At 32.5% G+C, this 14,172-nt stretch overlaps 2 protein-coding genes across 3 annotated transcripts in view; both read right to left on the bottom strand.

Moving 5' to 3' along the window:
- LOC100187404 (isoleucine--tRNA ligase, cytoplasmic) overlaps window positions 1-12,409 on the bottom strand; it is a 13,185-nt gene extending 776 nt beyond the window's left edge. The window contains exons 1-23 of one of the 2 annotated variants that reach the window (XM_026834740.1): window positions 12,399-12,409; window positions 11,662-11,832; window positions 11,115-11,271; window positions 10,759-10,878; window positions 10,031-10,222; window positions 9,482-9,631; window positions 8,741-8,896; window positions 8,011-8,103; window positions 7,320-7,442; window positions 6,717-6,907; window positions 6,087-6,287; window positions 5,571-5,694; window positions 5,129-5,286; window positions 4,670-4,805; window positions 4,325-4,407; window positions 4,024-4,154; window positions 3,570-3,661; window positions 3,068-3,145; window positions 2,647-2,762; window positions 2,078-2,180; window positions 1,485-1,671; window positions 837-987; window positions 288-420 (exon numbers count right to left, since the gene is read on the bottom strand). In XM_026834740.1, the coding sequence (XP_026690541.1) occupies window positions 288-420; window positions 837-987; window positions 1,485-1,671; window positions 2,078-2,180; window positions 2,647-2,762; window positions 3,068-3,145; window positions 3,570-3,661; window positions 4,024-4,154; window positions 4,325-4,407; window positions 4,670-4,805; window positions 5,129-5,286; window positions 5,571-5,694; window positions 6,087-6,287; window positions 6,717-6,907; window positions 7,320-7,442; window positions 8,011-8,103; window positions 8,741-8,896; window positions 9,482-9,631; window positions 10,031-10,222; window positions 10,759-10,878; window positions 11,115-11,271; window positions 11,662-11,780 (2,994 nt within the window). In that variant the 5' untranslated portion in view covers window positions 11,781-11,832; window positions 12,399-12,409. The remainder of the gene's footprint in view (window positions 1-287; window positions 421-836; window positions 988-1,484; window positions 1,672-2,077; window positions 2,181-2,646; window positions 2,763-3,067; window positions 3,146-3,569; window positions 3,662-4,023; window positions 4,155-4,324; window positions 4,408-4,669; window positions 4,806-5,128; window positions 5,287-5,570; window positions 5,695-6,086; window positions 6,288-6,716; window positions 6,908-7,319; window positions 7,443-8,010; window positions 8,104-8,740; window positions 8,897-9,481; window positions 9,632-10,030; window positions 10,223-10,758; window positions 10,879-11,114; window positions 11,272-11,661; window positions 11,833-12,398) is intronic. The other variant, XM_026834741.1, reaches the window with a different exon arrangement.
- A 33-nt stretch (window positions 12,410-12,442) lies between these two features.
- The window catches only part of LOC100177993 (elongation factor 2-like), a 6,596-nt gene continuing 4,866 nt past the window's right edge, over window positions 12,443-14,172 (bottom strand). The window contains exons 11-14 of the mRNA XM_026834753.1: window positions 13,858-14,042; window positions 13,420-13,632; window positions 12,999-13,314; window positions 12,443-12,891 (exon numbers count right to left, since the gene is read on the bottom strand). Of these exons, the coding sequence (XP_026690554.1) occupies window positions 12,698-12,891; window positions 12,999-13,314; window positions 13,420-13,632; window positions 13,858-14,042 (908 nt within the window). The 3' untranslated portion in view covers window positions 12,443-12,697. The remainder of the gene's footprint in view (window positions 12,892-12,998; window positions 13,315-13,419; window positions 13,633-13,857; window positions 14,043-14,172) is intronic.

The raw sequence follows: 14,172 nt of genomic DNA, 5'->3' as shown, positions 1-14,172 counted from the left end.
GAACATATACATAGAAATACAATCTATTTTAAATAAAACGTATATTTGAATTTAGTATATTATTTTTTTCCTTTAAGAATCAGAACCTCTTTTAAACATTTTTAACATAAAATAGACCACAATGTTAAAATCATTTTGTGATAAATGATTTTATACGAGCAATTGGTTCAACTTGCAATAAAATTATACTTATGTGTTAGCAAACGCAATATAACATCATGGATCTATAGCACAGCTACCACACTGGCATACAAGCAAGTTAGTTATAGCATACAACAACTAAATGAAGCAACTCCTACCTTTTTACGAAGTTTTTGGATCCTGTTAACCACTTCTCTTGCTACACCTTCATCTAACATAGACTGATCAGGTGTAACGTCCAACAATACCAACACATCATTGTCTGTGTGTGCTTCGTACCTGAGTGGATATTAATATGGTTATTACTAACAACCGGGAGTTGTAACAGGAGAAATACATTTATGGCTAGTGGCAAATATATTATTGAATTCATGATTTTAGGATTTTATGACATATGGAGGTCTACGATACCTTTTTGAAGTAAAAACATAAAATTTTGCTCATTATATATGACTGAGTAATATGTAGCATAACTAACACTGCATAATCTTAGTGTTACTTTCTTACAAAATCTACCATGTTAGTCAGAAGTCTTAAACTATTAAGTTTTAATCATAATGGGTTGAATCACATGTTTATTATTGCATACGAGTCTATTAACCAAAATTGGGGTGAAATTGTCTTCAAAGATTTTCACAACCACGTCACCTCATTTTTTCTGGCTATGCCACTGTTAATAAAAATGAAATACATACTGTGAATTCTCTTTTCCAAACTGATATATGACTCGAATATCTCCTGTTTTAAGAACATGTCCCATAAGTTGAATTGAACCAGAAGATATAAAGTCTTCAACCTGTACATCAGTAAGTTTCTGTATAGCTGCCATCATTTTCTTAAAGTCACCTATAAGAAAATTAACTTGATAATACCTATACATAAAGTGACTATTGGGAAGGTTTTTATCATTTTAATTAATTATTACGTCTGATTTATCATTGATTAGGTTTCATATACCTCATACCAAACTTTGTAGTGTGAATTTTTTGATTGCATGGTTTTAAATCATACCACTTTTCAGTAACCATTGAATTGGCACAACTATCGTTTAAGTATTTAAATACACACAATGGTGACAGGTCAAGGCTAAGTACCATCTATTTATATAGGATAAAGGCTAACTCTGGCCTAAATCACAGATCCCATACCATGCTTTACGATAGGACCTCAGCACCTCACCCATATAGAATAGAACCACTCACATAGTGCAATACACACCTGGATAAAATCACAGAAACCATACCATGCTTTACCATAGCTTACCCAAATAGAATGGAATTACTTCCATATGACAATACACACAGTTTTACCAAATATTCTGATAAAACTTTCTATTTTCTTACCCTTTAACCTTTTCCCCAAAGCAACATGATCCGGCTCTGCACGGAGTTTGACTCCATATTTCACTTTATCTGAAGATGTTGTCACATTACGGACATTTAATTCATCCGTTACGTAACTTTGCAAACTTACAACATCAGCAAGGTATTCAGGATCTTTATGGATCACCACTAGCTCAGGAAGGGGGTACTAGAAATATATATATTTTTTTAATGGAAATTTGTAACACTCTATTCATACAAATTAATAAACTGCGTAAAAATTTAATAAATTTTGTAGTGACAGTACAAAAATACGAACTGATTTTTTTGTATCAATGTTTTTGTAAAGAAAAACATTTTTTTGTAAAAAATATATGGCAGGTTGGGGGAACCTGGGACACCTTTAGCACATAAAATCAGTATCCAGATCAATTTTTAACAATTAACAATGGTCTATGGCAGTTGTGATGAAACGGTTTTAAAATCCTTTAAATGTTTTTGTTTACTGCCAAATGGGACAGAAAATAGAATGAAAATGTGTTCCATCTTCCCCAAACCTACTGTATAATTGTTTTTGCAAACAAAAATTGTTTAAATATAAAAAAATGTTTCACCTTAGTTGGCATGGTTTTTCGATCCCGAATAACTCTTGCAAGCTCAATCACCGTTTGCATTCGCGAGACTGCTTTCTCTATCTTTACATTGATTAAACTTTCCCTGAGGAAATAAAAATTGATAATTACTTATATAACTCATAATACATACAAGCAAACTTAACAAAATATGTATAAAAGCAAAACTTTTTTTAATTATATAAATGTTAAAAGGTTATATATGTTTTTTTTATGTTTTTTTTTATAAATCTAACAAGTACAAATTGTTATTTATTGAGTGTACAGTGTTTAAACCAAAAATTTTGCAAAATATTTTTTCTTCAGCGTGTCTGTGGTGTTTTAAAGTTGCTTCAAGTCATTGTATCCTTACCTTGTTACTATAACCACATAAAGTATACAGTCTTTTGGGTAAGACGGAACACCTTTAGCTAATAATAATTAAGCATCTTGATCATGTTTTAGAATTCTTTGAATGTTCCTTGTTTACTACTAATTAGGACGAGAAAATAGAATAAAAAGCGTCCCATCTTCCCCCATTCACTATTTAGACTATACAACAGCATACATACTTTGGTTGAGGCAGCATCAAGTAATGGATACTCCTACAATCATCCGATTGTAAATGTGGAATAATCCGACGTAGGTTCTGATACATTTGTTCAGTAAGGAAAGGTGTGAACGGTGCCTGTTGATTTTAGATGTTATAATTTATATAAATTAACAAATTTAATGGCTTGAATTAATATATTAAATTAGACTCTGACTGGCCGTCATAGGTGACATCTGGAATGGAAAACTTTTATTTTTTTCGGGATAGAACAACTATATATATATATATATATATATATATTTTTTTGGCCTGAATTAGTACAACAATTAGTTTATATTTTCTGCATAAATTTAACATTAAACTCATTTGACTACAGAAGTTATGCAAAAGAAGTACGTATTAGTAAACTAGATACAAGTAAAATTTATTAGTATTTTTACCATAGTTCGGGTGATGGTAAATATGACACTGAACAAAGTCTGTAAAGCTTTCTGGCAATCTTCCAAACCCCCATCACCCTTGAAGTAAATTTGGATTAGTTATTGTTTTTATTTAGTAACAGGTAGTCAAACTTGTTTTAATGTGTATAGTAGGTGGGGGAGATGGGAAACCTTTAGCACATAATATCCAATATATTATTATGGTGTTTTAAACAATTAACAATGGTCTATGTGGGAGTCATGAGAAGACAGTTTTATAATTCTTGGAATGTTCTTTGTTTACCCTCAAATGGGGCGAAATAAAACAGAATGAAAAGGTGTCCCATCATCCCCCACCCTACTATATGCTATATCATTATACAAGAAACCTAAATAAAATGATATATAGGTATGTATATTGTATACAGAATAACTTTAAAAGGATTCAAGAAATAACAGTTTTTAAACTATTTTGTCTAACAGAAACTGAATAACACCACAACAAAAATGTATAAACTAGTACCTTCAATCTTTTTCTATTTGATCGCACATACCAGTTGGTAAGTAACTCAACAAAACGTACAAGTTTTGGAACAACAGTGTACAACTTGTAACCTGCAATATATTAGTGCAATGAATTTATACGAGTTAGAAGTTTGGAAACCTGGGGATAACAACTTGGCTTAAAGAAAAATATTACAGTTGGGTGAAAGTGACTAAGTAGTATTTTTTGTATAATGTTCATTAGGTCACTCAAATATTTTAAGTCTGGGTGATTAGGCTATAAAAGATGAACTATAGATTTTTAAAATTTATATGATAATACCAACAAAACTAGTACTTCAATACAAAAAAAAAACAATTTCCCGATAAGGAAAATGTGAACATGTTATCAGTTTTTTAAAAAGCACTTTTAGAATTGTGTATGTCCATATTAACTGTTGTTAATAATAATCCATATAACAGTATCTTATTACCATGCATCTCCTGCTTGACAAACTGAAGAAGACTTTGCATGGATGAGAGGATCCACTGATCCATGATGTTGCTGGATGATCCAAGATCTTCATCTTTGTAAGAAAAAGTGGCACTCTCTTCTTTTTCTAATCTAAAACATAGAAAATGTGAAAATAACACAAAACATTTTTGGTTGTTTTATGACCATGTTATTAAATTTGGTTGAAAATTTTGGAAGGTAAAACAAAAATTTACAACAGAAATCCTAACACGTAAGATAATAATAAATATTTTAAAACATAATCATAATTACATTCCTACCTGATAATGTTTTGAATAAGGAACCTATATGCATTATACCAGGGCAAGAAGACATCTTTCAAAATATCACGAACACCATTAGACTGTAGAAATAAAAAGATTTGTAAATTCAGCTGCTCTAAATTTTATAATAAACATATATAGATCAACATTGGTAAAACGTCATTTTGAACAAAAAAATTGGAAAATAATAAAACTATTATATATAAATATACATATAGTTATTTATTTCTTCAAATTTTCACTTTAGTCAAAAAATAAATTAAATACCTACATAGAAAAAAAGCTTTATTTATTGGTATACTTTCATTTTTAAATTTTTTATTAAAGTTTTTCATGTTGTACCTGAAACCTAAGGTTTTCAGCTCGAACTACTGGAGAATTGATAAGATATAAGCGAAGAGCATCTGCACCATACTGAGATATAATTTCCATCGGGTCTGGGTAGTTTTTCTTACGTTTGCTCATCTTTTGCCCATCACTGTGATATGTTAACAAAAGTATTTAAATACACTAGTACCCCAATAGGTTAAAGCCAGATTTAAAGTTGGCAATTTTAACCCAGAAAGTTAATTCGAAAATATTGTTCTCAATTTTTGGACTTTAATTTTATGCTAAAACAAAGAGTTCTGAAATTTTTAAATTATGCAACTTTTTTAACAATATTTAAATTTTATTTCTCAGTTTTAAAAAAAGTTTGGAAATGGACCTACCATTTTACTTTTAACAGACATTGAAGCAAATCCAATTTACTGTTTCATAAGTTACATATGATTAAGTTTAAACAAAAACTCATTATTTGACCTTGCCAGTACAAGCCCATTCACAATTAGATTTTTGAACGGAGGTTTTCCAAATAAACCAGTTGAAAGAACCAGCAACGTGTAAAACCAACCCCTGGTCTGGTCAATCCCTTCAGCGATGAAGTCTGCTGGAAATCCCTCCTCAAATTCTTTCTTGTTCTGAAAAAGTTTTTTCATATGCTGTGTTAAAAATTTATAAGGATAGCTTATGTTGGGTTTTGTTTAAATATTAATTATTGAATTAGGCTTAAATTTTAGTTGTTTTTACGAAGACACATTGGTGGGAAGATAGGTTACGTTTTAATTTATTAGTCAGTTATCAAAATATATAAACACTCTGGTAAAACGGGCCAGTTTGAACCTAAATCCTAGGTCTCTGGTATTTCTTTTCACTGAACAATTTAGAATTGTCACAAATACAAAAATGTCCAAAAACAAAATACCTCAAAAGGATAATGAAGTTGGGCGTACGGCATTGCTCCACTTTCAAACCAACAATCAAATACTTCTGGAATACGACGTAAAACCCCTTTACCCATGCGTGATGGTATGGTGATATCATCAACACTGTGTTGAGAATAATTGGAGGGTAATTTGGGTGACAACTTGCTTAAATATATCTTGACTAATCTAAACTATGAAAATGTATATATTGTTACGTTTAGATATACTATTGTTTAACCAGTTGGGTAAAAAAACACTTTAAAATAAAACTGCCAGTAAATAAGGTGTAAAGAGGTGTAAAAACCTACTAAATATTGAATTTATTACACAGAATTTATTATTATTTGAAAAACTGCTTTTCTGGCACAAAAAAGAATAGCTTTAAATATTTTGAAACCCAACATTTTGCTTGACCACTTGCTGATATCATCAAGGTTAATTACAACTTTTAATATTAATATTTTACAGCACTTTATATGTAAAGTATATAAACATATATATACAGTTATACACACCTTTCTCTGTGCAAGTCAGTTACACGAACCCCACTGAGTTGAGCAAGTTCATCGATCGACCCGATACAAACAATTTCCTCCAAGTCTTCACTCACCCATATCGGGATGGGGGTTCCCCAGTATCGGTTCCTTGATACTGCCCAGTCATGGGCGTCTCGCAACCAATTTGCAAAGCGCTTTTCTTTTATAAAATCAGGTACCCTAAAATAGGAGCATTTAAGCATATAAGTAATAAAGCAAAAACATGTATGTGTCCAGATAAAGTAATAAAAGCACAGCCATTTTGAAAATATTGTACATTACAATTTTTGCAGGTACTATAATTATAGAGGCGTGTCTGACTGTACATTACAAATAAAAGTTGGGGCATGAAGTAAAAGGGTATATTTAAACTAAAATGATTTTTTAATGTTTAAATTTTTTTGCATGGAATATAAACAAATAAAAATAATGCTACATGGCTATTGCCTATTGTCGACATTCAACAGTAGAGTTTCTCCATTTGGAAAAACAAATTTGCAACAAGCATTATACTTATTAAGGTATTAGCCTTAAGACCTCACTCATATTGAACAGAATTTAATTTCAAAATAATCTAACACTTTTTTATGTTTAACAATTCACTCTCACCAATAACACTGAGCATTATTTTCCAATAATTTATCCGTAATGTTTTCCACCCTGATGAACCAGCTTGGAACAGCTTTATAAATGAGTGGTGTGTCAGATCTCCAGCAGAATGGATAGTTATGCTTAGTGGTGCTCTGATGCACTAAACGATTGTTCTGCTTCAGGTGTTTGCATATATGCTTGTCAGCATCCTATAACAACAAAAATATAATTTGGTCCATAATTTTACTCCATTTTTAAAAATGCCCTGATTTACTGTGTAGTTAAAACATATAAATGTAATGAATGTAACTTATTTTATCCTTGCGCAGCCGTAAAATGACAGTCTTTATAGAATATTTCATACACCACGTGCCAGCTTACGAGTTACCATCTATGTTACTTTGTGGGTATACCCTTTTTTGGCCAGAAATTTGCCACAGGAATTAGAATACTATAAAATTTAGTTATAGGTGAACAGTACAGACCAGTGGCATATCTGGTTTCAATGACATCTACCTATCTCAAAAAGCCATTATTTAAAACCCGATACCATACATTCAGTGCAATATAGAATTGTTAAAATTTTAATAAAATTTTATGAGTGACTTCACCGGGTCATACCTTAACATACATTCCCTGGAAATCTGTGACATCACTTGTAAACTTTCCACTTGCATCCACGGGACAAATGGGAATTCCATCTTTCTTAAACACGTTGTTTGCCAAGCAAACACGGTAGTCGTCCTAAAATGTAATAAAGTCCCTACTTTAAAAAAAAGTCAACACTATAACTATAAAAGGTTTTAGAGAATACATAAAACACTGTCGGGTGTATGAATACCCCTTAAACTTTTAACCTAACAGTGTTTATATTTAAATACAAGTAGAACATGGAAACTTAAAACTATGTAACCACAAACACAATATAATTTTAATAAAACTTCATTGTTGAAATGGATAGCACATAGTGTTCCTACAGCAAGCCTTATTAATTACACTGGTCACATGCCATATTGTCTCCTGCCTATCTATATCCAACAGTGAACAAATTCAAAATTACAGAAAGGGAAGGAAACAAACGAATATTAATATTATAATATTACTTTATTTAATTAAATGTCTGCCATTGTCTACATCCAAGTTACCCTGGCATTTCAAGCTTAAGGTTCTCACCCAATTAGAGTATAAAAAAACGCTTGTACGGTAAATTTTTTTTATTTTATCAATTGCAGGGAGATTTTTTATTTTATTACTTGAAAGGTTTTTTATATCACTTACAAGGTAATAGTTTTATTAACATTTAGTGACTTACCGCGCCAAAGTAGGGAGCTTGGTGAACAACACCCGTACCACTATCGTCCGTTACATAAGTGTCTGTTAACACTTTAAAAGCAGTTTCCTTCAGCTAGAAAATATAATGATCATTTTTTCAAAGACAACAGTATATTAATATACTTATTTGATTATATATATATTTATTATTAAGCGAAATTTAAGGTTGAAAAATATTAAAGTAACCAGGGTAGCAAAATATCAATATTCAATAATTCATTACAAAATATTGTAATATAGGAATAGCTCAATATAAGAGTACTGCACTGTTATATTTTGTATAGGCCATAAATATCTGCTTTTCCCATTCCTGGTGTAAATCTTGGTAGTTTGGGAAACTATAACGGGCAATATCATCCTATTCCTATACCATTTAAACCATGGGAAATATGATAGACTATTTAGACAAACATTCTAAATCAGTGCTCTTTAACCGGTGTGCACGTTTCACCCAAGAGTGCACAAAAACATGCCAGGGGTGCACCAGTACAAAAAGGTATACAAGGGTGCATCACAAATTTCAACATTCTTAGAATTAATATTTAGTTTTGAACATTTTTAACAAATTTAGCCACAGTTTTTTATATGAATTCTATATCTTGCATCACTGGGAACAGAGAAACAACATTAGTATTACGTTAAAGAAATCAGGGGTGCATGATGAATATTTATAGACTCTAATGATGTTTTAATTAACACATTTAACTTACACTTTCAAAGTAATTGAACACAGGAATATACTTTAAGCCAAATAAAGCAGATCCAACCATTTTCTCAATTACTTTGTATTCAGATTCATTTTTATACAATGCAACCAATCTCGCTTCCATGAGAATATAAACACTGCCTGTAGCTTGATCTTCAACCTAAAATATAATAAATTAACTGGTTTAATACAGATTGGCGAGGCATCAACAGTCATTTTATCATGGGTGGCAAATTTCACACATATTATGCCCAAGAGTTAATATGTATGAAATTTGTGTGTGATGCTTTAAGATCAGCCACATACTGTAATATTACTAATAACCATATCAACTGTTTAATTTAATAATAAGGAAATAATAATCATATTCCATTAATTTTTACATTTCAAAAAAGTATTGGCTGATTTAAAATATGTGAAATAAAATTAGTAGAATGGTATAATTTGAATTTACATTCACCTACAGAGTACTCGGTTTTATTGCAAAAAAAGCAAATTAAATATATAGTAGGGTGGGGGAGGATGGGATACGTTTTCTTTCTCTTTTTTTCATCCTATTTAAGTATTTGGTAATACCTAAAGAACATTCAAAGAATTATGAAGTTGTATCGTCACAAATTCCACAGACTGGGAACTTTTTAAAACACGATCAGGATAATATGTGCACGATCATATTTGGATAATATGTGCTAAAAGTGTCCCATCTCCCCCCATCCTACTATATTCTGTTTTTTGATCCACAAACCTTGACATATGTCATTTTAGGATTGACACACAAAGCAAGGTTACTTGGTAACGTCCATGGTGTGGTTGTCCATGCAATCAACTTTACATTTGGATCTTTTACCAATGGAAAGCTAATGATCACTGCAGGGTCATTAACATCTTTGTAATTCTGAAACAGCAATAGGTGCTAGTTAAGAATCTACCAGCTCATTATACGCTAGATAGTAACCTCTAATGTATTGTCATTTTTTGGTCGATTTCTTTTGTTATAATGTCACAGTATGACTGCATACTAGTTTCCAGAAATAATATAACTGTGGGTCCTGTGGGATGGTCACATAAATAATGGATAAACAGACATTCCAATAAAATAAAAAATGATCGAATGTATGTCACTTCTATATCATTACGAGTTGAATTTACCATGTATACAACTTTTGAGCAAATACATATTGTTTTGCACTACCACAACGAGGCAGCACAGAACCTTGAATCTGGAATCTACTAATTTACTACATTGGTCAAAATATGGCATAGCCAGCACAATTTTTTTAAAAGTCAAAGTGACCTGATTTGCTTCAAAGTTTGATAGAGGAGTGTGACAGCCGGTTGAAAACGGCATGACTTTAAACCCTCTGTACACAAAGCCTTTGTCAAACAGTTGTTTGAAGACCCACCATACTGACTCCATAAACCAAGGATATAATGTTTTGTAATCGTTTTCAAAATCAATCCATCGACCCAGACGATTTACTATGAGCTGAAAACACATGTAAATGTATTGGTCAGGGGTTTAATGTAGCTCACCGTCATAATGGAGTCTTTTGACTGCAATCTTCCACAGCAACTATAGATAGTTGCACAGCCAGTATTTACAATTCTGATAATAATACAGAAAAAAACCTATCATTTGAAAAATTGGTCACGAATGGGTTGAAGTTTGCAAAAAAGAAACATGATCATAAAATCAGATACTTGGCTACGTCACTGATACTGGCACATTGTGCATGCAATCATGGCATATGTTTAAAAAACTTGACCTGGTACTGGTCAACTGGTACATGGCATTTTGGCATATGATATTCAATAACTCAAACTTAACCATGACTTGTATTCCATTCATAGGCACCATTTTTTATAAATGCAGGGAAGGCAGGGATGAACATACACTTGTATTTTGAAATATGTATTTTTACTTATTGGTTGTAATACTTTTGGTGAATTCAGTATAAAAAATTCAGGATAACTTTAAAACACCAGACTTGGCATCTGTGATTATAGTATTTAAATACCCACCTCCCATTGTGAAGCATATCGCATCACAATAGATCTACATTGTCGATTATATTCAGCAATTCCAATCTTTGCAACATCTTCTGGTCCTTTGATGCCAAGTGATTTGTCAATTTCATATTCCTGTAACAAGACAGATTAACAACTTTTTCCTTTTAAAAAATACCTCAAACTTGATAGGCTATAATATAAGCTATATATATATATATATATATTTATTGAAACTATTTATAGACTTCAGCAATACAGGCCAGAAAGCACTGATTGCTAAATTCTACAGATATATATATATATATAGGCTATAGAGTATTATTTTCCGACACACTGAGAGAAAACTTTCCAATATACACATTACATACCACAGGCAGTCCATGACAATCCCATCCAAATTTACGATCCACATGAAATCCACTCTGATGAGCAAATCGTGTTACAATATCCTTAATGGTTCCTGCCAAAATATGACCATAGTGGGGAAGTCCAGTTGCAAATGGAGGTCCATCATAGAATGCATACCTAGAAAATATAGTCAATTATAAAAATGAAATGGAAAATGGTTTAGTGTGCCTGCCTCTGTTGAGACTTGATGTTGCTACCTTGTGAACACGCGTGTCCTTGTGCAAGGCACTTATTAGCAATTTCTCCAACCCAGTGGTTTCTTATGGGTTGTTTAAATTGTCAGTCATACATTACAACAAATATTTACCCACAAAGTTACATACTTGGTAACTCGGAAGCAGACACAACACAACGTGTATGAAACAGAACACCTATATTAACGGGTGTCATTATCCCGTCACACGAGAATAAAGAAGTTATATACATAATATACATTCATTCATTAATTCATATAACATATTATGGTTGCTGGCTAAGGTTATATACTTGTACAAGTTCATGGCATACCTTGGTTTTCCTTTTGATTGTTTCAATGATGTTTTAAAAGCATCTATTTCTTTCCAAATTGCAAGAATTTTTTCTTCCTCTTTTGGGAAATCTAACTTTTCTGGCACTGGTTCAACCATATTGTTAATACAAGCACTTTGCTAGTTCAGAAAATGTTTGCACAAACCTGAACTGAAAAACAAATCTAAAGTTTTAGAAATGCTAGTCGTATTATACTGATTGCGCTACCGGGACAATTTTTGATCAAACGTGTATTACGGTCGTCCTAAAAAGTGTTTCATGTGTTTTATATGTGTGGATATGTTCAATGTTTTCAAATTGATGCCGTCTTACATCATCTTCTACGTAACTTTACAAGATGCCATGTGGACATGTAATTGGAATCCGTACGGAATATCCGATATATAAATACAAATAAACAAGAGAGCTCTAAAATAAATTCAAGTATTTTTGACGTGATTAAATTTATAGCCAAAATACTGCATTTCTGCTTCATGCATTATTGTTATTTTTATTTCTGCTTCTACTTTATATATGCCATCAACTGTTACTCCATAGTACTGATGGTGCTATACCGAGTCTCGCCTTGTGACAGTTGAAACGTTGGTTACACTAAAAGTTCAAAACTGCTTTTTAAATAGCAGAACTTGTAGTTTTTCACAGCCCTTCTGCAATTATTCAAAGATTTTTAAAAGCTAAATCTGTTAAAGTTTTTATTAAAACGCGACCGTTAAGACCTTATTTAAATTTAACAAGCTGTAAATAAAACCCAAAGATTTTTTTTGATTATTGATTGTGATTTATTCCAAGCCGTGGTGGTCACCGATCTAAGTGTTGTTAGTTGAATTTAAAAAAAATAAACATTTGATGGTTCAATTAAAAAGCATTGTTGGTTAAAAGTTAAAAAAAAACAAGCATTAAATGCTAAGTTAAGAAACAAGTATGAAACTTTTAAAGGTTAGGTAAAGAATGAAAGAGAAACAAAAACAAGTATTTGTTGGTTGAAATGACTTGTTGGTAATGAAGATGAAAATGTCTAGAGCTTGTCCAAGAATTTATCCAGAGATGGAACATTTTCGCTAAGACCTTTACGCTTACGTGTGGCGCTAACCACTGTAAAGGGCTTTGAACCTTCCTCCAGAGGGTCGCCATTGAACACCTGCCAGTGGTCAAATACACACTGTGGGAATGCCTGACCACCAGTATTAGATCGCAAATCAGCGGTGAAGCCTAAAGAAAGAACACATGATTATACAAGCTGTACTTCTTGTTTTAGATATACACTTATTTAGTCACTATATACTGAGATAACACAAGTAAATACATTACAAACTTACCAAAAGACTCATTGACAGGCAAATATGCATTCACTGTCAAGATTGGTGTTCCCAGGTTGGGTACGGTCTGGTTTACCTGACCACGACGTTTGTTCAGAACCCCATAAACACCACCGACCACTTGTTCAGGGCATTGGATCTGGACCAAGTACATTGGTTCAAGCAGACGAGGTGATGCAGTAAGCTGGCATGCATACAACACACGACGAGCAGTTGGGATGATTTGACCACCACCTCTGTGGATGGCATCAGCGTGCAAGGTAACGTCATGGATGTTGAAACGAATACCTCTCATGTTCTCTGCACAGAGGACACCCTGTAAGCAACACAACAATGAGAATGTGCAAAAACTTTGTTTTAAAAGAACACAATTCTACTATATGCCCTTTACTGTAAAGAAACTCTTAGTTGGTCCTTTTACCTCTTTCGATGCCCACTGGAACCCAGCAACAACAGAGTCTTTGATTTGACTGAGATACTGCACAGCTTTGGTGCAATCTATCAAAAGGTTGGCTCCCGTACCTTCAGGTCCGAAACACCATATCTTACGAGCTTCATTGACAACAAAACCAAAGTTATCGGCCAAGTAACGACCTCTCAGCTTTGCATCTTGTCTTGGGAAGATATCCTTGCCCTGGTAAAATAATTTAAGCTGCTTAGTGCTTTCTCTAAAAGTCTAGGGGTAGGTAGCAAATATTAAATGCAAATGTAATATTCGATTTACATTCTATGAACAGTTTAGGCCATAGATGTGATTTGGTATTGGTAGGGCCACCTTTCACCTACAAAGTGATCATCAAAGCCTTGGCTTAAGAAAAAGAAAAAGGTTTAAACAAAAAAAATTAATAAATTAACTTACCTCATCAATCTTTTCAGGCAAACCATCAGGTAATGGTTCAGCAGTCATGTACAATCTGTTGTGTTTGTTATGTGACTTGGAAAGGCAAGTTTGAGAGGAAGCCTCGAACACAGTCTCTCGGTAAGATACAACTGGATCAGATTTCTGAAGCAAAAATACATAATTGCATATGAAAAGGGTAGAACTGGCCAACCGGTCAAATATATTAAATAAGCCGTTTCTGCAAAGCATAACAAGTCTAAAAACTGGAAATTTTAGATTTGTCTGTGTTCTTAATTTAAAACTCAATATGTGTCTGTCAGATTTCCCATTAAA

The sequence above is a fragment of the Ciona intestinalis genome, chromosome 5 (genome assembly GCF_000224145.3).
Source record: "Ciona intestinalis chromosome 5, KH, whole genome shotgun sequence".
In the NCBI taxonomy this organism is placed as follows: domain Eukaryota; kingdom Metazoa; phylum Chordata; class Ascidiacea; order Phlebobranchia; family Cionidae; genus Ciona; species Ciona intestinalis.
The sequence above is the reverse complement of the archived record's forward strand: the minus strand, read 5'-3'. Positions and strand labels throughout refer to the sequence as shown.